The following is a 26,944-nucleotide window of genomic DNA, read 5'->3' on the forward strand; positions in this document are numbered from 1 at the left end:
TCTTTCTGAAACCAAAGTATTTCTTCTTCCACACTCTGTTCTTTTCAAAGCTAACAAACACCCTAATCAGTATTATGAATGCATGACCTTACACCAACCATCTCTTTTCCATAATACATATACTTAGCCACTAACAACTCAACTGGTTTTCAAACGTAACTCTATAAAATATGGGCAACTGACTCCATACATAGAGCATTAAAAAAATTACTGTCCTAAAATTATCTACTTACAAACCTTCAGTAACTTCCAAAAAGCTCACTAGGGTCTAGATTCAGGGACCCGGGGAAAGGCGCACAAGAAGACCAACTGTCCTGCGCTCAAGTTGTAACAGGTCTGAAAAACTGACCACAGACTTTCTCTAAGCTCATGGGGCAACAGGACAAATGAAATGAAAAAAAAAAAAAAAAAAAAAGATTTTAACCACACCTCTGGAAAAGATGAAAAAGCCTGCAGTAAACAAAAAAGTGGACATATATATAATTGCTGACATTTTATTTCTGCACAGACTCTGTGAATTTGAGATATGCTTACACAAAAAGGAAGTAAGTCAGTAGACTTGACAAAGTGTAAATATAAGAAAGACAGTCAAAGATACTGCTTTTTCTCATGATACCATGCTAATGGCTACAGTTAATTTTTCATATGTTTGGAAATTGGTAGATGTACATAGAGTTTTAGTAAATTCCTGTTAGAACAAAAAGAAATTAAAAGTCTAAAAATAATCACAGGAAGATAAGCATTGTTCTGTTTTCAAAAATAAATGTTTTCTTATTAGGAAAAATAAATGTTTATTATTAGAAAAACATAAAAATACAAAAAACAAAAGAGAAAATTACAAGAAATCTTACTCCCCATTCATTTTCTATACTTTTTAAATTATAAAAATAAGATTTCATGTAAAGGCCTTTTCAAATTGTCAGAAAACACATAGATATGGTATAATATTAACTGAAATAGAAGTCTTTCTTCAGATTCAAATGTAGTAACTACAAGGGACCCAGAATAACCAAAAATACAAAGCTGGAAGGCTCATATTTCTCAATTTCAAAATATATTATTTACAAAGCTCCAGTAATGAAGAAAGTGTGGTATTGGGTTTACCTGGTGGTCCACTGGTTAAGAATCTGCCTTGCAATGCAGGGGACTTGGGTTCAATCCCTGGTCAGGGAACTAGGATCCCACACGCATGGAGCAACTAAACCAACGCACCGCAACTACTGACGCTGCGTGCCACGACCCGAGAGTTGGGCGCTGCAGCAAAAGGTCCTGCGTGCCACGACTAAGACCCGACAGTCAAACAGATTAAGTAAAATTAATTAATTAAAAAAAGAAAGTGTGGTACTGACATAAGGACAGACACACAGACCAATGGAATAAAATTGAGAGTCCAGAAATAAATCTACACATCTATGCACAGACAGGTTTTTGATAAGGTTACCAAAACCTTTCAAAGAGGACAAGAATAGGCTTTTTAACAAATGGTGCTAGAACAACTGAATATCCACCAGCCAAAGAAAGAAACAGGACCCATACTGCACACCATATACAAAAATTAGCTTAAAATGGAACAACAATCTAAATATAAGGAGTAAAAACATAAAATTCTTAGAACACATAGGGTAAATGTTCATGACTTTGGATTTGGCAACAGATTTTTAGATATGACTGCCACCAGAAGAATGAGCAACAAAAGGAAAAAAAATAAACATATTGGCCTTTAAATTTAAACCTTTCATGAGGCTTCCCTGGTGACTCAATGGTAAAGAATCTGCCTGACAACGCAGGAGACAACGTTCAACCCCTGGTCTGGGAATATCCCAACATGCCACAGAGCAACTAAGCCTGTGTGCCACAACTATTAAGCCTGTGCTCTAGAGCCCAGGAACCGCAACTACTGACCCTGCGTGGCAACTACCGAAGCCGGCGCCCCCCAGAGCCTGTGCGCCACAAGAGAAGCCACCACAGTGAGAAGCCACACACTGCAACTAGAGTGAAGCCCCTGCTAGCCACGACTAGAGCAAAGCCCAGTCAGCAACAAAGACCCAGCACAGCCAAAAATAAATATATATATTAAAAAAAGAAACTTTGTGTACAAAAGATACTACCAAAGAAGGATACTATCAAAGTGAAAAAACAATCTACAAAATAGAAGAAAGTATCTGAAAGTCATTAATGAAGGCCTAGTATCTGGAATATGTAAAGAACTCTTACAACTCAACAACAAAAACACAGAGAGAACAAGATGGCGGAGGAGGAGGTGGACGTGGAGTACATTTCTCTCCACAGATACATCAGGAATACACCTTCAGACACAGAAGTGCATGCAGAACACCAGCTGAGAGCAGACAGGAGTACCTGACCAGCGGAAAAGAATATATAGAACCACGCAAAACTCGGTAGGAGGAAGGAACTAGTGGGGAAAACAGGAGTGTTAGTAGGACTGGACCTGCCCTCAGCGGGTGGGGGAACTGAAGCAGGGGTCCGATCCCCACAGTGGGGCAACTGTCTGAGTCAGAGGAGAGACATTTAAGGCTGGGAGTGAAACAGCTGATCTGTGGCAGCCTAAATGTTATGACAATCAGATAGTCCTTGCGGCAGACAGGGACATAGGTCCCCTGGAAGGCGCAGCAGCTGGCAGCTGGAGTTTAGGGATTGTGGAGCAATCCCAGGTCGAGGGCTGCTGTTGACTGCAGAGAGACGGATAGAGGGGATGTGAGGGAGGAGACTGTGGTGGGAAATGCCTGTGGAGGAAAGCCGGGCAGCCATGGAAGCAAGGCGACATATTGCTGCTGAGTCACGCATAGTGGGTGGAGCCATCACCATAGCCTCTCTCTCCCCACACACCAGCATCGACAGCAGAACAATAGAGAGGCTGGCCCATCAAACACTAGCCGCACTGAACTACAGAGTAGGACCCCATCCAGGGTGTCCTTTAAGTGCCTGATGCACAATTTACAGAGTAGGGCCCAGCAAGGGGGGCCCCGCTATGTGCCTGGTGTGCCAAACAGAGAAGGACACAAGGCGAGGGAACCCTCTAAGTGTCTGAATGGCAGAGCTACGGAGAGACTGGCCAAAAAGGCCTTCTGATTGCCAGCTACAAGAGGCTTAAAAAAAGACACTGATATGGCCGTAACTCCTGTGGCGAAGGTAGTCCATTTCCCAGCACACTAGGTACCACCAGGGTCTCTGAAGCCAAGCAGCTGTGCCACCTTCATGCTCAACTCTCACTGGGGAAGAGCTGCCACAGGCAAAAAATGTCTTGCGTCTATGCACACAGGGTCGCTTTGGTAACGTCCAGCTCTTTGTGACCCTGTAGACTGTGGCCTGTCAGGCTTCTCTGTCAGGGAGATTCTCCAGGCAAGAATACTGGAGCATATTGGCCAATACTGGTTGCCATACCCTTCGAAAGCACTATATTTTCTGCTGCCCTAGCCACCAACTCCCCTGAGCACCTGGTGCTGCCAGAACCCCTGCGACCCAAGCAGCTGCACCACCTCCACACCTGGCCCTCACAGGAGCAGACCCCAGTCCTCCAGGGCAGCCTCAGTAGCAAACCCCAGTGGACGACCCACATGCAGAAGAGGAGATAAAACCACAATTGAAACCCAGGGGCAGTGGGGCTAAGGAAGAAGACCCAAAACCTTCCCACCAGCTGTACAAGCTGAAGATTAAATCCACATGATCAACTAGGCAGACTCTGTGTCTATGGAATATATAAAAGGACATTGAGAGCTCCCGCAAAAGAAAACACACTAGTTCTAATAGCTGTGGACATTGGAGGCAAGAACACACAGGAGGAGGACCAGAACAACCCAATTACAAGAACTGAAATTGAAGCTGTGAACAAAAATCTCCCAAAAAACAAAAGCCCAGGACCAGATGGCTTCACAAGAGAATTCTATCAAACATTTAGAGAAGAGCTAATGCCTATCCTTCTAAAACTCTTTCAAAAAATTGAAGAGGAAGAAACATTTCCAAACTCATTGTACAAGGCCACCATCACCCTGATACCAAAACCAGACAAAGAACACAAAAAAGAGAACTATAGGCCAATATCACTGATGAACATAGACGCAAAAATCCTCAACAAAATTTTAGCAAACAGAATTCAGCAACACATCAAAAAGCTCATACACCATGATCAAGTTGGGTTTATTCCAGGGATGCAAGGATTCTTCAATATACACAAATCAACCTATGTGATACACCATATTAACAAATTAAAAGATAAAAACTATATGATAACCTCAGTAGTTACAGAAAAAAGCCTTTGACAAAATTCAGCACCCATTTATGATTAAACTCTTCAAAAAATGGGCATAGAAAGAACCTGCCTCAACATAGTAAAGGCCATATATGATAAGCCTACAGCAAACATTATTCTCAATGGTGTAAAACTGACAGCATTCCCTCTAAGATCAGGAACAAGACAAGGGTGTCCACTTTCACCACTACTATTCAACATAGTTCTGGAAGTCCTAGCTACCGCAATCAGAGAAGAAAAAGAAATAAAAGGAATCCAGATCAGAAAAGAAGTAGTAAAGCTCTCACTGTCTGCAGATGACAAGATACTGTACATAGAAAACCCTAAAGATAGTATCAGAAAATTACTACAGCTGATCAGTTAACTTAGCAAAGTTGCAGGATACAAAATCAATACACAAAAATCATTTGCATTTCTATACACTAACAATGAAAAATCAGATAGAGAAATTAAGGAATCAATCCCATTCACCATTGCAACAAAAACAATTAAATAACTAGGAATAAACTTAAATAAGGATACAAAAGAACTGTATACAGAAAATTTTAAGACACTGATGAAAGAAATCAAAGACAACACAAACAGATGGAGATATATTCCATGTTCCCGGGTAGGAAGAATCGATATCATGAAAATGACTGTACTACCAAACACAGTCTACAGATTCAATGCAATCCCTATCAAATTACCAATGGCATCTTTCACAGAACTGGAACAAAAAATTTCACAATTCATATGGAAACACAAAAGACCCTGAATAGCCAAAGCAGTCTTGAGAAAGAAGAATGGAGCTGGAGGAATCATCCTGACTTCAGATTATACTACAAAGCAACAGTCATCAAGACAGTATGGTACTGGCACAAAAACAGAAATATAGACCAATGGAACAAGATAGAAAGCCCAGAAATAAACCCATGCACATATGGGTACCTTGTTTTTGACAAAGGAAGCAAGAATATACAATGGGCAAAAACAGCCTCTTTAATAAATGGTGTTGGGAAAATGGGACAGCTACATGTAAAAGAATGAAATTAGAACACTTCCTAACACCACACAAAAGGATACACTCAAAATGGATTAAAGACCTAAATATAAGACCAGAAACTATAAAACTCTTAGAGGAAAACAGAGGCAGAACACTTGATGACATAAATCAAAGCAAGATCCTCTATGACCCACCTCTTAGAGTAATGGAAATAAAAACTAAAGTAAACAAGTGGGACCTGATTAAACTTAAAAGCTTTTGCACAGCAAAGGAAACTATAGGCAAGGTGAAAAGACAACCATCAGATCGGAGAAAATAATAGCAAATGAAACAATTGACAAAGGATTAATTTCCAAAATATACAAGCAGCTCATACAACTCAATGCCAGAAAAACAAATAACCAAATCAAAAAGTGGGGTAAAGATCTAAACAGACATTTTCCAAAGAAGACATACAGATGGCTAACAAACACAGGAAAAGATGTTCAACATCGCTCATTATTAGAGAAATGCAAATCAAAACTACAAGGAGATATCACCGCACACTGGTCAGAAAGGCCATCATCAGAAAGTCTACAAACAATAAATCCTGGAGAGGGTGTGGAGAAAAGGGAACGCTCTTGCACTGTTGGTGGGAATGTAAACTGATACAGACACTGTGGAGGACGATATGGAGATTCCTTAAAAAACTAGGAATAAAACAACAAAAAGACAAATATTCCAATTATAAAATGGGCAAATGGCTTAAATAGACATGTTGGCAAATAAGATATACAAATGGCCAAGAAACACATGAAAAGATGTTCAAAATCACTAATGTCAGAGAAATACAAATCATAACCACAGTGATACCAATTCACATCTGATATATAATTTTTAAAAAATTATATAATTTTTAAAAAATTTTATATTTTTTATATAATTTAAAAAAAAAAGGAAAATAACAAGCGTTAACAAGGATGGAAGAAACTGGAATCATCATATACTGCTGGAAAGAATGTAAAATGGTGTACCAATTATGAGAAATTATTTGGTGATTCCTCAAAAAATTAAATATACGATTACAAATGACCCAGCAATTCCCTGTTCAGGCACCACCTGCCGGGGACCAGCCCCGGCTGAGCCAGGGTATTCGAAGGAGAGACGGCGTAGGCGAGGGTCAGGGAACAACTGCTTAATTACACTTTAATTAAGGATACAAAGAGTAATAGAATAAGGATAGCTCAGTGAGGAAATTCAGTGGAGAAAAGCGGCTGAAATAAGGATAGCTCAGTAGGAAAATTCAGTGGAGAAAAGAAGCTGAGTGGCTTGGTTTACGCGGAAAATCAATATAACCCGTGACACCAGGTTAGCTCTGACCACGGAGGCCGCAGGCGCCCTCTCGAATAGCGGAAGGTGCCCCACCTTAGACACCTTCTCGAGTGGGTCTTAGAAGCCCAGGCAAATAAATGGTCGCAGAGGACATCCACGCTCCAGATGGACGCTCAGCTGGAAGTTAAAGGGAAGAATGACATGGGGAGACCAAGCGTTGGTGAGCAAGGCCCGCAGTTTATTTTCCAAAGTAGTTTTTATACCTTAAGTTATGCATAGAGGATAATGGGGGAAGGAGTAGAGTCATGCAGCAAGCCAGGCTTTCTTCCTGCAAACTTATCATATGCAAAAGTTCAGGTGATTGACATCATCTTCTGGCCCGGAGGCCTGTTAACATTTTAAGAAACTTATTTTTCTCTAAAGGTGATTATTCCAAAGTCAGGCACCAGCTTCCGAAAAAGCATTGGACAAAGCTGCATTTTACATTTCTATACACCCATTATATCAATCAATACACTGCCAAGGACACAGTAGGTAAGGAGTATGGAGACTTAGCAGCAAACATCGGCCCAACAAGTGAAAAACCCTTCACCAATACAATTTCTAATCAATCTTTTAACTACTCAAAGGAATCTGTGTTTAGGCAGTTTAGAACATCTCCTGCCTCTCACAGTTGGGAGGCTCTGAACAATCACATGTGGCCGGAAAAACCCATTCAGGCAGGCTAGAGGATTTCCAAAGGAGTTTGTAGGTTGAAACACTGTCACACCCAGGAATTATTAACTGGAGCTGTAAGCTAACTCTTTTTTCAGAGAGAGGTAGTGGGAGACAGCCCCCCGTAAAGTCAGAGGTGTAGGTGAAAGCACAAAGCAGAAAGTAGGCAGACTCTGGTTTTGGGGGTAGATGCTCGAGAATTTCCAGGGGGACTCCTGAGGCTCGATCCCGCCTTTGCGTATGCCTAGCCTTCTTCCTCATGACCTTTGTCATGGGCGGAGTGCCTCACGCTGGCTCCCGGCAGTGATAGAATTCCAGTTGAGCTATTCCAGATCCTGAAAGATGATGCTGTGGAAAGTGCTGCACTCAATATGCAATATGCACTCAATATGCAATATGCCGGCTCCCGGCATAGGTTTATACACAAATCAGTTGAAAACATTCACTCAAACAAATACTTACAAGTGAATGTTAACAGTAGCACTATTTACAAAAGCCAAAAGATGAAAAGAAACTAAATTTCCACCAACTGATGAATGGATAACAAACTGCAGTACACTCATGCAATGGAATATTGTTCAGCCATAAAAAGAATAAAGGTCTCAGACATGTTACAACATAGATAAATTCTAAAAACATTATATTAAGTGAAAGACTGAAGACACCAAAGGACATATATTGTATGTGAGAGGTCCAGGATAGGCAAATTCATAGGGACAAAAAGGAGATTAGGGATTTTTAGGGGAGGGAAGAGTGAGGAGTGACTACTAATGGGCACGGGGTACCTTTCTAAGGTGGTGAAAATATTCCAAAATTACATAGTAATGATGGTTGTATAACCTGTGAATAAACAAAGCCAAAGAATTGTACACTTTGTTTTTTTTTTATTATTTCTATATATATGTATGGACTTCCATGGTGGCTCAGTGGTAAAGAATTCACCTACCACTGCCAGGAGACACAGGTTCGATCATTAGATTAGGAAGATCCCCTAGAGAAAGAAATAGCAATGATACTCGAGCATTCTTGACTAGGAAATCTCATGGACAGAAAAGCCTGGAGGGTTACAGTCCATGGGGTTGCAGAAGAGTCAGACACGACTTAGTGACTAAACAACAACAAATATATATGTACACACACACACACACACACACAAAACAGAGTATCATTCAGCCTTAAAAAAGAAGGAAATCTTGCCATGTGCAATAACATGGAAGAACCTGGAAGGCAGTACACTGAGCAAAATAAGCCGCACAAAGACAAACACTGCATGGTACCATGTGCTGAGCTTAGTCGCTCAGTTGTATCTGACTCTTTGCGACCCCATGGACTGTAGCCCACCAGATTCCTCTGTCCATGGGGATTCTCCAGGCAAGAATACTGGAGTCGGTTGCCATGCCCTCCTCCAGGCAATCTTCCCAACCCAGAAATCGAACCCAGGTCTCCCGCAATACAGGTAGATTCTTTACCATCTGAGCCACCAGGGAAGCCCATACATGGAATCTTTGAAAAAAAAAAGAATCAGAATCACAGAAAGTTGAGTCGTGGTGCCAGGAGCTGGAGGAGAGGTGAGGAAATGGGAACACATTGGTGAAAGGGCACAAACTTTCAGCTGTTAGATGAGTAACTGCTGAGGATCTACTGTATACAACATATTGATTATAGTGATAAACTGTACTACATAATTGAACGTTGTTAAGAGAGTAGATCTGAAGGATTCACCTCAAAAAAAAAAAAAAAAGATGAAGAAAAGGTAGCTATGTGACATGACAGATATATTAGTGAACTTGAAAACGTGATTCCTTCCACTATATAAACATGGATCAAATCTTCACATTGTATGGTTTAAATATACTACAATTTTATTTGCCAATTTTACTGCAGTAACTGGAAAAAACAGCTTAAAAATTTAAAAAGTCACCATGGCAGCAGTATGAAGAAGAAGGAACACAAACAAAAAGCCAAAGTGCATTTGGTCTGTAGAACTTGTTATTAGAAATATCAGAGATGAGAAAGATAAAAAATAAAATTTAAAAGCAATAGTGATGGGGGAGTAACCAAGACAGCTGAGTAGCAAAAGTTCACATACTCAAAGACCCAGAACAAAGGCAGTAAGGTGAAAAGAGCTTAGGTCAAAGCCATTGGCTGATACTGGAAAACTTTTCAAAGAGCCAGGAAGTGACTTGGATTCCTCCTATAGACACTGGCAGCAGGCACTCTGGGGAGCAGTGTTCTCTACCATGAGAACACTGGTGCTAGGAACATTCTGGAGTTCTCCCTCTAGCAGGAAGCTTACTTGCCCACCAGCATATCAGCACCAGTACCAGGATATGTATGGTCAAGCTGCAAGCTTCATAGGAGACCTAGCTTTCCTCACCAGTGGGTAAGCACCAGCCTTAGCTACACAGCCTTCTAGCCAGGGCCAGATCCTAGACTTTAGAATCTGGCCCTGCCCACTGGTGGGCTGACACATGACACAGGATCCCCCAGGATCCATCCCCACCTTCTAGCAGTAACACGAATCCTGAGATTCCCCAGGCCCTGCAGCCAGATGCTCCAGGGTCCCCTGGCCACAGACAGCCTTAGTGGGACCTGGCCCCATTCACCATCAGACTGGCACCAACTTTGGGACAGCCCAAGCCATGTGGCCAAAATACCAAGACTCAGCTCTGTCCATTGTCAGCTAACTGCTTCCCTATCAGAAGGGCCTCACATACAACAGGGATAGGGGTGAGCCCTGTCTACCAGCATGCCCATCCCACAGTAGTTGGCCCTGACACGACAGAAGGCCCCACTTAGCCACACAGGAGTTAGCCCTAGATCATATAACTCTGGTGACCCAAGGAGAGTATGTTGTTGGGTCCCATAGGATTGTCTTTTACATAAGGTCACTTCTCGATGATTAGGAAACATAAACCATCTACTTAATACCTACAAATAAACACAAAGAATTAGGCAAAAGGAGGTAACAAAAGACTATGTCCAAACAAAGGAACAAGACAAAACTCCAGAAGTAGAACTACACAAAGTGAAGACAAACAATCTAACCAATAAGGAATTTAAGAATGAATAAACACAGTGTGAAGCTTAACAAACAGCTAGAAAATATGAAGAAGAACCAAACAGAGCTGATGCATCTAATAAGTGAAATAAAAAACACTAGAAGGAATCACAGTAGGTTACATGATACAGAGGAATAGATCATCCAATTGAAAGACAAAGTAGTGGAAATTACCAAAGCTGACAGGAAAAAAAGAAAGAATTTTAAAAAAATGAGGACAGTCTTAAAGACATCTAGAACAATATCAAGCAAAAAAATAATCACAATATATGGGTCCCAGATGCAGAAGAGAGAGAGAAAAGGGCAGAGAACTTATTAGAAGTGATAATAGCTGAAAATTTCCTATTCTAGGAAAGGAAACAGACATCCAGGTCCAGGGAACACAGAGTCCCACATAACATCAATCCCAAGAGGTCCACACCAAGACACACTATAAATTAAATGGCAAAAATTAAAGATAGAGAATCTTAAAAGAATGAAGGGAAAAGCAACTAGTTATATACAAGGGACCTCCCGTAAGACTGGTAGGTAACTTTTCAGCAGAAAGTTTGCAGGCCAGAAGCGAGTGGCGTTATATATTTAAAGTGATGAAAGGAAAAAACCTACAACCAAGAATACATGCCAAAGCTATTTCAGATTTGAAAGAGATAATGTGACACATAAGTAAAAGCAAAAAGTTCAGCACCACTAATCTGGCTTTACGAAGAATTAAAGGGTCTTCTCTAAGCAAAAAAGAAAAGACCAGAACTAGAAGTATAAAAGTTATAAAAGAATACAATCTCATTGGTAAAGGCAAATATACAGTAAAGGTAGTAGATCAACCACTTATAAAGTTGGTAGGAAGAATAAAAAAACAAAGTAGTAAAATCATCTATATCCATGATAGGCAGTTACAGGATATACAAAACAAAAAAGTAAAAAATAATGTCAAAAGCATTCAATGTGGGGAGAGGGAGAGTAAAAACAAACACTCACATACATATATAGGTTACTGTATACAACTTCATGGTAACCACAAACCAAAAATGTATAATAGAAACACAAAAAAGAAATGAATCCAAACATAATACTAAAGAAAGGAATCAAATCATAAGCGAAGAGAGCAAGAGAAGAAAGGAATAAAAAGAACTACAAAAACAACCCCAAAACTATTAACAAAATGGCAGTAAGTACATACCTATCAATAATTACTTCAGATGTAAAAGAACTAAAAGGATCAATCAAAGGACAAAGAGTGGCTGAATATATACAAAAACAAGACCCATCTGTATGCTGCCAACAAGAGACTCATTTCATATCTAAAGACACACAGATTGAAAGTAAGAGGAAGGAAAAAGGTATTTCATGCAAATGGAAATGGAAAGAAAGCTAGAGTACCAGTATTTATTACCAGACAAAATAGACTTTAAAACAAAGACTGTAACAAGAGATGAAAAAAGGACATTACATTATAATAAAGGAATCAATCCAACAAGAAGATATAATCATTGTAAATATATGTTCACTAAACATCAGTTCAGTCGCTCAGTCATGTCTGACTCTTTGCGACCCCATGAATTGCAGCACACCAGGCCTCCCTGTCCATCACCAACTCCCAGAGTTCACCCAAACTCATGTGCATCGAGTCGGTGATGCCATCCAGCCATCTCATCCTCTGTTGTCCCCTTCTCCTCCTGCCCCCAATCCCTCCCAACATCAGTCTTTTCCAATGAGTCAACTCTTCACACGAGGTGGCCAAAGTATTGGAGTTTCAGCCTCAGCATCAGTCCTTCCAATGAAAACCCAGGACTGGTCTCCTTTAGGATGGACTGGTTGTATCTCCTTGCAGTCCAAGGGACTCGCAAGAGTCTTCTCCAGCACCACAGTTCAAAAGCATCAATATAGGAACACCTAAATACATAAATGTGAACAAACATAAAGGCAAAAATTGACATTAACAAGTAAAAGTAGCGAACTTCAACACCCCATTTAAATCAATAGACGATTCAGACCAAAAAATCGATAAGGAAACACTGGCCTTAAATAACACATTAGATCAGATGGCCCTATATATATATATATATGATCAGATGCCCATATATATATATATATACACATTAAATACTTTATTCAAAAATAGCAAAATAAACATTTCAAGTGCACATGGAACATTTTCCAGGATAGATCACATTCTAGGCTACAAAATATGTCTGAACAGATTTAAGAACACTGAAATCATATCAAGCATATTTTCTTACCACAACGCTATAAGCTTAGAAAGAAAGTGCAAGAAATACAAACACGTGGAGGCTAAACTAAATGCTACTGAGCAAAAAACAGGTCACTGAAGAAATCAAAGGGGAAATAAAAAAATTCCTGGAGACAAATGAAAATGGAAACATAATGACTGAAATCTATGCCATGGAGCAAAAGCAATTCAAGGAGGGAAGTTTACAGCAATACAAGCTTACATCATGAAACAGGAAAAATCTCAAGAAAACAACCTAATAATACATCTGAAGAACTAGAAAAAGAACGAATAAAATCCAAAGTAGGAGGAAAGAAATACAAAGGTCAGAGAAGAAAAAAAATAGAGACTAAAAAACAATTTTAAGAAACCACTGAAACTAAAAGCTGAATCTGTCAAAAAATAAAATTGATAAACTATTACTCAGATCAATTTAAAAAAACAGCAGGCCCAAATAAAATTAGAAATGAAAAACCATAAGTTATAACTAACATCACAGAAATACAAAGGATCATAAGAAATTACTCAAACAATTTATACATCAATATAATGGACAACTTAAAGGAAATGGATAAATTCTTAGAAATGTAAAATCTCCCAAAATTGAATCAAGAAAAAATATACAATATGAACAGACCAATTACCAGTACTGAAATTGATTACTGACTTTAAAAATTCCCAATGAACAAAGTACAGGACAGACAGTTTCACAGGTGAACTGTACCAAATATTTAAAGAAAAGTTAACATCTATCCTTCTAAAACTACTCCATAAAACTGAAGAGGAAGGAATGCTTCAGAAGTCATTATACCAGGCCAGCATTACCCTGATACCAAAACCAGACAAAGACACCACAAAAAAAGAAAATTACAGGCCAATATCACTGACAAACACAGACATGAATATTTTCAACAAAATATTAGCTAACTGAATCCAGAAGTACATTAAAGGGATTAAACACCATGATCAAGTGAGATTTATCCCAGGAATGCAAGGATATCCACAAATCAATCAATGGGATACACCACAGTAACAAACTGAAGAATAAAAAATCTTAAGATCATCTCAACAGATGCACAGACAGCCATCAACAAAATTCAACATCCATTTACGATAAAAACTGTCCACAAAGTGGATACAAGAGGGAATATACCTCAACATACTAAAGGCCTTATAACAAACCTAGAGCCAAATCACTTTCATTGGTAAAAAGCTGAAGCATTTCCTCTAAGATCGGGACAAGACAAGGATTCCCACTCTTGCCTCTTTTATTCAACATAGTATGGAAAGTCCTAGCCATAACAACCAGACAATAAAAAGAAAATGAACCCAAATTGGAAAGGAAGAAGTAAAACTATTTCTGTTTACAGATGGCATGATACTATATAAAGAAAATCCGAAAGATGCCACCAAAAAACTATTAGATTTAACACATGAATTCAATAAAGTTGAAGGATATAAAATTAACCTATAGAAATCTGTTGCATTTATATACACTAACAACGAACTATCAAAAAGAGAAATTTAAAAGTCATATTTACTGGAGTTCCCTGCCGGCTTAGTGGTTAGGATTCCAGGCTTCACTGCCATGACCCAGGTTCAATTCCTGGTCAGTGAACTGGAATCCCGTAAGCTGCAAGGTTAAATACATGAATAAAACAATCACCTTTACAATTGCATAGAACAAAAAATGAGAAAGCAGTTACTTGTAGCTTTTCTATACCTTAGTTATACATGCGTCCAATAAACAGGGCATGTGGTTTCACCAATAAGGACTCTGATGCTGTGAAAGTGCTGCACTCAATATGCCAGAAAATTTGGAAAACTCAGCAGTAGCCACAGGACTGGAAAAGGTCAGTTTTCATTCCAATCCCAAAGAAAGGCAATGCCAAAGAATGCTCAAACTACCACACAATTGCACTCATCTCACATGCTAGTAAAGTAATGCTCAAAATTCTCCAAGCCAGGCTTCAGCAATATATGAACCGTGAACTTCCAGATGTTCAAGCTGGTTTTAGAAAAGGCAGAGGAACCAGAGATCAAACTGCCAACATCCGCTGGATCATGGAAAAAGCAAGAGAATTCCAGAAAAGCATCTATTTCTGCTTTATTGACTATGCCAAAGCCTTTGACTGTGTGGATCACAATAAACTGTGGAAAATTCTGAAAGAGATGGAAATACCAGACCACCTGATCTGCCTCTTGAGAAATTTGTATGCAGGTCAGGAAGCAACATGGACATAGAACTGGACATGGAACAACAGACTGGTTCCAAATAGGAAAAGGAGTTCGTCAAGGCTGTATATTGTCACCCTGTTTATTTAACTTATATGCAGAGTACATCATAAGAAACGCTGGACTGGAAGAAACACAAGCTGGAATCAAGATTGCTGGGAGAAATATCAATAACCTCAGACATGCAGATGACACCACCCTTATGGCAGAAAGTGAAGAGGAACTCAAAAGCCTCTTGATGAAAGTGAAAGTGGAGAGTGAAAAAGTTGGCTTAAAGCTCAACATTCAGAAAACAAAAATCATGGCATCCGGTCCCATCACTTCATGGGAAATAGATAGGGAAACAGTGGAAACAGTGTCAGACTTTATTTTTCTGGGCTCCAAAATCACTACAGATGGTGACTGCAGCCATGAAATGAAAAGACGCTTACTCCTTTGGAAGGAAAGTTATGACCAACCTAGATAGCATAGTCAAAAGCAGAGACATTACTTTGCCAACAAAGGTTCGTCTAGTCAGGGCTATGGTTTTTCCTGTGGTCATGTATGGATGTGAGAGTTGGACTGTGAAGAAGGCTGAGCGCCAAAGAATTGATGCTTTTGAACTGTGGTGTTGGAGAAGACTCTTGAGAGTCCCTTGGACTGCAAGGAGATCCAACCAGTCCATTCTGAAGGAGATCAGCCCTGGGATTTCTTTGGAAGGAATGATGCTAAAGCTGAAACTCCAGTACTCTGGCCACCTCATGAGAAGAATTGACTCACTGGAAAAGACTCTGATGCTGAGAGGGATTGGGGGCAAGAGGAGAAGGGGACGACAGAGGATGAGATGGCTGGATGGCATCACTGACTCGATGGACGTGAGTCTGAGTGAACTCTGGGAGTTGGTGATGGACAGGGAGCCCTGGCGTGCTGCGATTCATGGGGTCGCAAAGAGTTGGACACAACTGAGTGACTGATCTGATCTGATCTGATAGTATAATCTAGACAACTCCAGAAAGTAACTCACACATAATCAGGCAAAGTTATTTTACAGTTCCACGCTTCTGAGTTTCAACTTAAAGAAAACAGCAGAAGAAAGAACTTCAAATTTGACCTATTTAGGTTAAAAATTAGTGGGAAACAAGTTCCTTAAAAGAGAAAATAAAATAGAACCAAAAAATTCAATATAGAAGATAACCTACAAAACAAAGAGTGAAGAAAACAGGAAAAGTAGGCAATAGTAGTCCAAAGTAAAGGGGGAAAAAAGCATGTTTCTGATTAGCCTGGTATCGATATTCCAAGCTTCTATTAGTCACACCTGCTGCTGCTGCTGCTGCTGCTGCTAAGTCACTTCAGTCATGTCCGACTCTGTGCAGTCCCATAGACGGCAGCCCATCAGGTCCACCGTCCCTGGGATTCTCAGGCAAGAATACTGGAGTGGGCTGCCATTTCCTTCTCCACTACATGAAAGTGAAAAGTGAAAGTGAAGTCGCTCAGTCGTGTCCGACTCCCAGCGACCGCATGGACTGCAGCCCACCAGGCTCCTCCGTCCATGGGATTTTCCAGGCAAGAGTACTGGAGTGGGGTGCCATTGCCTTCTCCACAGTCACCCCTACTCCATCTCAATTATTCATGCTCTGGGTAGATGAACTTTCTACCCACACCATGAAACAAAGGATTACTTTAACTATCTATGTCATGAAAAATTTTCCAAACCCTTGGTGATTCTTTATTCCTGCCCTTTAGTCAAAAGATAAAACAACCCCTACTGCATAGGACTTAATTTTTTCACCTGTTCCAACCTTCATCCCACCACAAAAAAACTGCTTCATCATCAATCCTCTCTCCCGGTTATATTATCAATCTCTCCCTCGTTACTGGCTTCTTTCTTCAACACATACTGGCTTTCTTTCTTGCTTTTATCCTAAGAATACAAAAGTTCTGCCTCCTCCTTGCAACCTCTTCAAACTCATTTGCCAGAATGAGCTTTCTAAAACACAAAACCAATTATTTTGGTATTCTTGCTGAAAATTCCTAAAGAGTTCCCCTCAAGAGATTTTTCTAAATATCAAGATTTTACTTCTTATCACAACTGTTCCTCACTGTACCAAATTCTGTCGAGCACTTATACAAAACTGACTATAATGTCATTTTCCCATTTATCCCTAGGTAACTGTAGCTCATTCTCCAATATTCAGCACAAGCTATACTGCCTCCTGTTTCCTGATCATCCTTTCAGACTGAGATACCAATCTTTGGCCAGTGTTTTCTCTTTATCTGCCCATGATTTCTTATGCATATGAGGCTGTAATCTTTGCTTTTTATTGTCTGTCACCCTCTCTATACTATGAGTAAACTGAAATCGAAGACTGACTTGTCAGCTCTGCCTCAATATCTTTTAAACTATTCAATAAATGTCTGCTAAATGAATGACAGATCAGCAGCAAAGATAAGCAGACATGGACACAGTAAACCACGGTTGAAGCATCAGACTTGAAGTAAAGATATATTTGCACTTATGTAAAACTGACTGCTATTTGAAATATCATTCTACAGTATATAAAGCAATCATTTTATGGGGCTTGAAAGGGAGCCAACAGAATAGACAGTCTGTCTCCTGCTGGCTCCTGGTTATGTGCAGATGTGGATCATCTTCCTATCAGCCTAAGGATGAAGCAGGTACAAAGAAAAGGCAGTGCTAAGGATGTTGTAGAGAGATGGGTCAGGGCTTGGATTCACTGCTTTGTCTCTGAACTTCTCCTGCTAGATGAAATCAAATTATCTTTATTGCTTAAACTCCAATCTTTTCAATTCAAACTAAGTTGTAAAATGGCCAAAAGTTCCTTCCTTAATTATAGGCATGTCCCTTTGCAATGTGACTTCACCTTTCTTCCCCAGAAAAGGTGCAGTCTATTTCTCTAACCCTTAATTTGGGCTTGGTTCTATGCAACATTAGGTTAATGGAACATTAGATAATGTGACACAGAAGTGTGTCTAAAAGGGCTTATACATTAGGGCTTTCCCATTCCCACTCTCAGAAACACTAACTACGAAGTAAAGAAATCTGCTAACCTGGAGAATGAAATACCACATGGAGAGGGACTTCGGCTTTCCCAAGCAAAGCTCTAGGCATGTGAGTGAGGCCATCCTAGAACATCCAGCCACAACCAAGACAAACTCAGACCACAAGAACTGCCTGACCAACATGCAGAATCGTGAGAAATAATGTGTTAAGCCACAGGTCCCCAATCTCTGGGCCACAGATCAGAACTCCTCAGATCAGTGGTAGTTATTAGATTAGAAATAAAGCACACAATAAATGACAATAAATGTGCTTGAATCATCCTGAAACCATCATCTCCACTCCTGGTCCATGGCAAAATCCACGAAACTGGTCCCTGGTGCCAAAAGGCTGGGGATTGCTGTTTCAGCCACTAAAGTTTGGATAGTTTTTACAGTGTTATTGACTAAATATTTGGTTTGCTGGTTTAGTTGCTAAGTCATGACCGACTATGTAGCCTGCCAGGCTTCTCTGTTCATGGGATTTCCCAGACAAGAACACTGGAGTGGATTGCCATTTTCTTCTCCAGAGGGATCCTCCCAACTCAGGGAAATCCTGAAAGATGATGCTGTGAAAGTGCTGCACTCAATATGCCAGAAAATTTGGAAAACTCAGCAGTGGCCACAGGACTGCAAAAGGTCAGTTTTCATTCCAATCCCAAAGAAAGGCAATGCCAAAGAATGCTCAAACTACCGCACAATTACACTCATCTCACACGCTAGTAAAGTAATGCTCAAAATTCTCCAAGCCAGGCTTCAGCAATATGTGAACCGTGAACTTCCAGATGTTCAAGCTGGTTTTAGAAAAGGCAGAGGAACCAGAGATCAAATTGCAAACATCCGCTGGATCATGGAAAAAGCAAGAAAGTTCCAGAAAAAGATCTATTTCTGCTTTATCGACTATGCCAAAGCCTTTGACTGTGTGGATCACAATAAACTGTGGAAAATTCTGAAAGAGATGGGAATACCAGACCACCTGATCTGCCTCTTGAGAAATTTGTATGCAGGTCAGGAAGCAACATGGACATAGAACTGGACATGGAACAACAGACTGGTTCCAAATAGGAAAAGGAGTTCGTCAAGGCTGTATATTGTCACCCTGTTTATTTAACTTATATGCAGAGTACATCATGAGAAATGCTGGACTGGAAGAAACACAAGCTGGAATCAAGATTGCTGGGAGAAATATCAATAACCTCAGACATGCAGATGACACCACCCTTATGGCAGAAAGTGAAGAGGAACTCAAAAGCCTCTTGATGAAAGTGAAAGTGGAGAGTGAAAAAGTTGGCTTAAAGCTCAACATTCAGAAAACAAAGATCATGGCATCTGGTCCCATCACTTCATGGGAAATAGATGGGGAAACAGTGGAAACAGTGTCAGACTTTATTTTTCTGGGCTCCAAAATCACTGCAGATGGTGACTGCAGCCATGAAATGAAAAGACGCTTACTCTTTGGAAGGAAAGTTATGACCAACCTAGATAGCATATTCAAAAGCAGAGACATTACTTTGCCAACAAAGGTTCGTCTAGTCAAGGCTATGGTTTTTCCTGTGGTCATGTATGGATATGAGAGTTGGACTGTGAAGAAGGCTGAGCGCCAAAGAATTGATGCTTTTGAACTGTGGTGTTGGAGAAGACTCTTGAGAGTCCCTTGGACTGCAAGGAGATCCAACCAGTCCATTCTGAAGATCAGCCCTGGGATTTCTTTGGAAGGAATGATGCTAAAGCTGCAACTCCAGTACTTTGGCCACCTCATGCGAAGAGCTGACTCACTGGAAAAGACTCTGATGCTGGGAGGGACTGGGGGCAGGAGGAGAAGGGGACGACAGAGGATGGGATGGCTGGATGGCATCACTGACTCGATGGACGTGAGTCTGAGTGAACTCTGGGAGTTGGTGAGGGACAGGGAGCCCTGGCGTGCTGCGATTCATGGGGTCGCAAAGAGTCGGACACAACTGAGCGGCTGATCTGGTCTGATCTGATCTGATACTGTACTGAAGGCAGTCTCCTGAATTGCAGACTAGATGTCTGTGTCCCCTCAGATGTGTTAAAGCTCTAACTCCTGTTTACATGGGTCTGAGGAAGTAATTAAAGATAAATGAGGTCATAAGGGTGGGGCCCTGATACAACAGGATATGCCCGAATAAGAAGATACACCAGAGAATTTTTCTCTCTCTTTCAGTTATCTGCAAGCCAGGAATAGACTCATCACCCACTATACCTTGATCTGAGACTTCTAAGCCCTAGACCTGCAAAAAGACCAATGGGTGCTGCTTTGTCATTCACTCTGTGGTGTTCTGTTAGGGAAGCCCGAGCAGGTTACCACTATATAACATAGCAAACTGAACAGTGAGTCTTAGCACTAGCCCTGCTCACTCTTTTTAAAAGATTACTACGAAAAAAAGAATGTTTTGGGTATATGTAAATCAAGTTTTAAGCTAATTTATGGTTTAAGCTAATAATGAGCTGCCTTTTGTCATCATATTGCTTCATTTACTCTTAATGGACCATCAAAGTTCTTTTCTAAATGTTGTCTAATATTGCACAGAGTAAATTTATCTACATTTATCCACCAGAATAGAATTTTACTATGATTACAGAGTACTCAAACAATGTAGTCACATTAATTTATTCAAATATTTGAGCACCTACTATTACTTGGCAATGGTTATGATAAGGATGAAAGAAAATATAGTCTCAACTCTCAACAATACTCAGGGGAAGAGACAGACAAAGTAAATAGTTTGTAGTATAGGGTACAGACTTTCATAGGTTCTATTACTTCAATGTAAACTACAGCTTCATTCTTTATACATTAATAACCCTAAACTACTGTCGCAAATACCAAAGTCAGGCTTTCATATGTCAGGAGATATTTATCAACTTCAAGGTAGAGCACTGTGGTATTGCCTGGGGATCAACTGTTCAGCTTTGTTATATTTACCAGTGCAGCAGTATGTGGGCTATTATTTATCAGTTCAACAAATACTTATTTGCTGCCACAAATTTTATACTATTTTGCTTGTATTTTTTTTACATTCAGGAAAAGTTTGATAGTAGTGATAATATGATCAAGAAAAGGTGGAACTCATCAAGTATACTGAAAGCAGGAATCTTCGGATAGCTGACCACATGTTCAATTATTAAGTAAAAAACGAAATATATTAACCATTGGCGATATTTAAACGTCAAGTAAAAGTGATAAAGAAGCAGAGAAGCCTTTGGAATTATGGACTGGAATTATGAACTGTTGATTATAAAAACAATACTAGTGATCCAAAAGCAAAAGAACAATCATGAGTCCACAGAACTCTTAATGAGATAATGCTTGTTATAGATTTCTTAGTCATTTCAAAATGAGACTTTAAGATGGAAAATTATTTGTAAAAATTAATCAGAACAGGTAAACCTATAGAGACAGAAGGTAGATTAGTGGTTGTCTAGGGTTAGAGGTTTGGACGAATAGGGAGTGACTGCTCATGGTGCAGGGTTTCTTTTTGGGGTGATGAAAATGTTCTAAAATTGATTGTGATGGTGGTTTTATGACTCTAAATATACTAAACTCACTGAATTGTAAGCTTTTAATAGGCAAACTGTATGGTATGTGAATTATATCTCAAAAAATGTATTGCTGATCAAAGCTTTAACTTGAAAGCCTCAACAGTTAAAAGATATTACTGGTCAATATTCAGTGCTGAATCTATGTTTTTCTTGTTTTAAATAATAATGTCCATCAATTTCAAGATAAAAAAAGAAGTAAAACACTTCCACCATAAAACCTTATAACTTTTGTTCCCCTGGAAATAGAACATTCTCCCTAAAACAGGTAAATCTATTGTTGAACCTTCATGCTTTCGTACAGCTTTTCAGAAGTAGCAGACAACCTATGTAACACAGCAAGTCCTGTAACCAAGGTATAAACAAAAAGGTGAGAAAGTACGTCGATGGAACAAATTATCACTGCATAGTTTACTATTATACCTTTAATTAAAGGACCTTCCTATCAATCTGCAACTTACCTTCATCATGACATTTAGTGTATATTTTTGATCTTCCCTCCTTGCCACCGCTTTTGCTTCCATAGCTTCTTTTGCTCTTTCCTGTGCTTGTAGGATAGACTTCTCCCTTATTCTTTGCATCATCTCTTTGTCAACTAAAACAAAGAATTATCACTAAATTAGAATCATGATGAATTTGTCTTACTTAGGAGAATTTGTTTTTCTTACATATTGATCTGGGATAAGATGGTTTTGGACCCAACTTCACATGGAGAAGTAAGAACATTTCTCAGTATTAAACCAGTCAAGAAGCTAATAAGAATGACTGTAACAGTAATGAATTAGTAAAGAATGGATGCCTTTGTGCACTGAGAAAGACAGAGAGACACAGAGAGACAGAGAGGGAACATATGAATAAGAGACAAGAGGAGCAATGGAGACAGGAAATAAGACAGGGAATGAGGATGCGGAGAGGGGAGGGAGAGAAGGAGGAGAGGGTCACAGGAGGGAGAGAGAGGGTGTGCAACGAGAGGGATGGGGAGAGGCAAAGCGGGCCAGAGAGGAGGAAAGAGAACACACTGATACTCCTCTCTCTCCTACTAGCTTATAAACCTGATCACAATAAAGCATCACTAGGAGGTCTCTTAGAAAAGAACATGGGTTGAGATCATCTAACATGATCAATCACCTTCAAAAACATAAATGGTTAGTCTTATGTATGAAGAGTACACGGCAAGCTTTAGGAAAAATTATAAAGTCATATGACATGTTACATACAAAACTTTACCATTCACAGTCATTTTTTATTCAGTGATTCAGTATTTTAGAAACTGCAGGCTGTGATCCATTATGGGGTAAATTATCTTAAGAGAATAAGGATTAAGGAAGGGATCCAGACTTTGAAGAAAAAAAACAGGAGGGGAGAGGAAACTTGGGAGAGTGAAGTAAGAAGAGACAAGGAGGGCAGGAATGGAGAGATGACTAGTAAACCCTTATACTAACCCTTAATATTGTTTTAAAATATATGAAAATAATACATAAAAAAAACTAGTTACAAAGTGTTATGTTAAAATACTTACAAAATATTAAGTGCTATATTAAAACACAAAACATTAAATTTGTGATATACAAATATCTGCTTCTTTATTAATGCATTAAATACATAGCAAAATGTCTAATATATAATTTCAAAGTAGTGCATCTAAAAGACAAAGATACCTGATATGAACATGTTGTGAATTTTATTGATACTACTTTTGATTGTTGTCTCCATTCATAATTGAAGGGAATATTAAATTTCAGTTAAAAATGAGTAAAGAGTATGGAATTTTTACCCATCCAAGATCCTGGCTGGAAATCAGGACTGGAATGAGGTCTGAAGCCTCTCCCCAACCATCCCCCTGTTTTAGTAAGAGGGTGGCAGAGACCTGGACCAGCTTCAGGGGCAGAAGTAATTTTTAAAAAATCAAGTTTCTGAATTAAATGCTCCACATCTAAAAGAAATGAAAAATGGATCAACAATGAACTTCAAAGAAAACTGGAGCAGTATTTTGTTAATAATGAGGGAGGCAGGCTTGGAGTAGATATTGGAGTTTCACAATACTATATGTGGAAAAAAAGATTGCTAAAACAATTTCACTGAATTGCATGTAAAACTGAGTCTGAAAAAAAACAAAAAATAAAAATCAAGATTAACAAATTAAAAAAAACTGAGTTTGACATCTAAAAGAATCTCAAACTTGGTTTCTGAAGTAAAGTCAATGTTCATTACTTCTTATATAAGTTAGTTTTAAGACTGTTTTGATTTGTCTAATTGGTAATTATGATCAAACCCAATCTGCTGCCTGATTTCTTACAGCACATAGGCTAAGAATTATTTTTAAAGTTTTAAATAGTGGAAAAAATCAAAATAATAGTAATATTTAATGACATAAGTGGCTCAAACTGTAAAAAGTTTGCCTGTGATGCAGAAGACCTGGTCCGGGAAGATCCCATGGAGAAGGAAATGGCAACCTACTCCAATATTCTTGCCTGGGAAATCCCATGGACAGAAGAACCTGGTAGGCTATAGTCCATGGGGTTGCAAAAAGTCGGACATGACTGAGGCAACTTAGCATGTATGCAATCTGTTTAAGTCATTATATTAGATGATGATTCTGGTCTCATCTAACTTCAAAATTAAGATTATCAACATCAAATGAAATAAATCAAAGTATTTACATTTAATTTTAGGTGAGAAGTCAGAACATCCTGTGTGTGTTTCATGACATATTCCCAGACACCATCTTGGACTTAAAAGAATCAAAAAATAAGGCAGGGGCAGGAGAGAACAAATCTGGTTTTTAAAACCCCTCAGTTAGTCTAGGATTCAATACAGAACTAAAGTAAGCTGGCTATGATAACCTCCCTTCCAGTATCTTCTGAACTCAAAACCACATTGTAGAGAAAAATCTTACCTAGTACTAAGAACTAAAAAATTTAATTCCACTGCAAGATATGAAGAAAACATTAACATAAAGAGTGGCTGCAATTTCCCCATTCTCAATAGTTCCAACTCAAGGCTTAATGCCAAAGATCTAAGAGAAATCTCAGACAGTAGACAGAAAACACAAGAAAACATGGTAACTGTATTAGAGAGGAAGATAATAGAGCTAAAACAGTAGAGGGCAATTCAGTTCAGTTCAGTCGCTCAGCTGTGTCCGACTTTTTAGGACCCCATGAATCGCAGCACGCCAGGCCTCCCTGTCCATCACCAACTCCCAGAGTTCACTCAGACTCACGTCCATCGAGTCAGTGATGCCATCCAGCCATCTCATCCTCTGTCGTCCCCTTCTCCTCTTGCCCCCAGTCTTCCTCCCAGCATCAGAGTCTTTTTCAATGAGTCAACTCTTCGAATGAGGTGGCCAAAGTACTGGAGTTTCAGCTTTAGCATCAGTCCTTCCAAAGAAATCCCAGGGCTGATCTCCTTCAGAATGGACCGGTTGGATCTCCTTGCAGTCCAAGGGACTTTCAAGAGTCTTCTCCAACACCACAGTTCAAAAGCATCAATTCTTCGGCGCTCAGCTTTCTTCACAGTCCAACTCTCACATCCATACATGACCACTGGAAAAACCATAGCCTTGACTAGACGGACCTTTGTTGGCAAAGTAATGTCTCTGCTTTTTAATATGCTATCTAGGGCAATTACTGACCCACAAAGCTGATCTTGGCAGAAGAATAGAATACAGATTAACAGTACAGACAACAGGAGATCTCAACTTGGGACTGTATATTTTAATCTCTAAAAACATTTTAACAATTTAGGTCCCACTACCAGAAACTGATTTTATCTGTCTAGGGTAAGATTCAGACATCTGTATTCTGTAAAAGTTCTGTTGTTCAGTCACTAAGTCACATCCGACTCGTTGGGACCCCCATGGACTGCAAGCACACCAGGCTTCCCTGTCCTTCACTATCTTCTGTAGTATATATCTTCAAATATGTAGCCACTGTTGAGTGTGACCTTTGGCAATTACTCAACCTTTCTGCACCTCAGTAGCTTCACCTTAATAGGAAAAAAAAAAATGGCGGGGGTGGTGGAGTACCTAAGTGATAGACTATTACAAGGATTAACAGATGAAAGAGTCGGACACGACTGAGAGACTGAACTGAACTGAATGCCTAATACAAAATGAGCGCTCATAAAGGCCACACCGGGAGGCCTTACCCTCTGAAGATAGAAGCTCACAACGTTTAAGAGCTATTATTAACAGACTCTAATTTTATAGAAATTCGGTTACTCAATAATTAGGTTATTTAAGAGACAGCTGAAGCACTACCTCATCTAAATGACGCTCGTGCCTATTTTGTTTTCCTAGAAGAGCAACATAATTATTTCAAAAGATAGATTTTTGAATGGTATAAAGTTTTAAAAGCACAACCAGCTTAACTTCTTTTAGTAAAGAACTTACCACCTGACAGAGAAAGGGTCTCCCACATGGCTGCTTCTTTTTTGCGCAGGGTGAAAACAATAGTGTTATTCCCAATCTTGGCTTTGCTGCTCTCATCGTCTATGGGAGCATAGAGAAACACCTCGAATAAAAATGGAGGGCAGTTCACCTATTCAGAAAAGGGGAAACGAAAGTTAATATGGCTACACAAAATGAAAAACACACCCCTTAAGAAATAACTGATGGAAGCCAAAATCATTTTCTTAAATTCCTGCTATAAATTTATTCCCAGGTCACGATAAAAGTAGCAAGGCATATGGAAGCCATGGATAAAATCATCCCTGACCCGATGACATCTATCTACAGACCAGGTGTCACCTGTATGAGATTAGTATCTTATTTTGTTTGTTTTGCTTTGTTTTATTTTTAATAGGACTAATATTTTAGGATGCTTATCTGCAAGGACGCGCCTCTTGGGCGTCCACAGCCATGCCCTCGCAGACGCCTCAGACCACACCCCCAGGGCCGGCTGGCACGATTTGCGTTCCTACCTTCAGATAATTTTCGGTGCAGAACACGTCCGCGTCTCGGACGCTGACGCCTCGGAGAGGCACAGAGATGAAGACCGCAGTGCTCGTCTGCTGCCAGCTGTAATTGCTAACGTGCAGCGGCATCCTGGGGGGCAGCCGGCGAGAGTGAGGCGGTCTCACGCCCGCTCGGTTGCTAGGGAAGCCGGGGTTACCACACGCCAGCCCTTCCGGGTCAGGAAGGCCGGGGCACCCAGCGTTCCCAGCGTGCCCCGGGCGCGCCCCTGCGGCCGCCCTGCGGACTCCCTTCGCGACCGCCTGGGCCAGATTGTAGGGGCGTTCCCGCTGTTTGGGGTCTTATCCCTTCGGGAATCTGTGAAGTAGCAGACCCACTTCCGCTTAAGAAAGAAGCTTCACTCCTAAAAATGCAAAAAAGGGACGTAGGAAAGTGTGACCCGCGAGAAGCAGGTGCGACGCCCACGCGCCGTGGCAGCCTGGCCTTTTGTTTGTTGTGACGGAAGCTGTAGAAGTTAGCACCATTTGGTGTTCTTGTTCGGGGAATTTCCTGCTCATATAGACGTTCTGGCCTAGAAGCCTGCCTGTCCTGTTATAGTCGTTCAAAGCCTGTCAGTCGGAAGCCACTCACAGGCG

General features: G+C 40.0%; 1 protein-coding gene across 2 annotated transcripts in view; it reads right to left on the reverse strand.

Annotated features, from left to right (window-relative positions):
* Positions 1 to 26,574, reverse strand: part of DNAAF4 (dynein axonemal assembly factor 4) — a 69,933-nt gene extending 43,359 nt beyond the window's left edge. For both annotated transcript variants that reach the window (XM_025295628.2, XM_006074927.3), the window contains exons 1-3: positions 26,318 to 26,574; positions 25,788 to 25,935; positions 21,859 to 21,992 (exon numbers count right to left, since the gene is read on the reverse strand). In XM_025295628.2, the coding sequence (XP_025151413.2) occupies positions 21,859 to 21,992; positions 25,788 to 25,935; positions 26,318 to 26,440 (405 nt within the window). In that variant the 5' untranslated portion in view covers positions 26,441 to 26,574. The remainder of the gene's footprint in view (positions 1 to 21,858; positions 21,993 to 25,787; positions 25,936 to 26,317) is intronic.
* Positions 26,575 to 26,944: the final 370 nt, after the last annotated feature.

This window comes from Bubalus bubalis, chromosome 11, assembly GCF_019923935.1.
Source record: "Bubalus bubalis isolate 160015118507 breed Murrah chromosome 11, NDDB_SH_1, whole genome shotgun sequence".
Taxonomy (NCBI): Eukaryota; Metazoa; Chordata; class Mammalia; order Artiodactyla; family Bovidae; genus Bubalus; species Bubalus bubalis.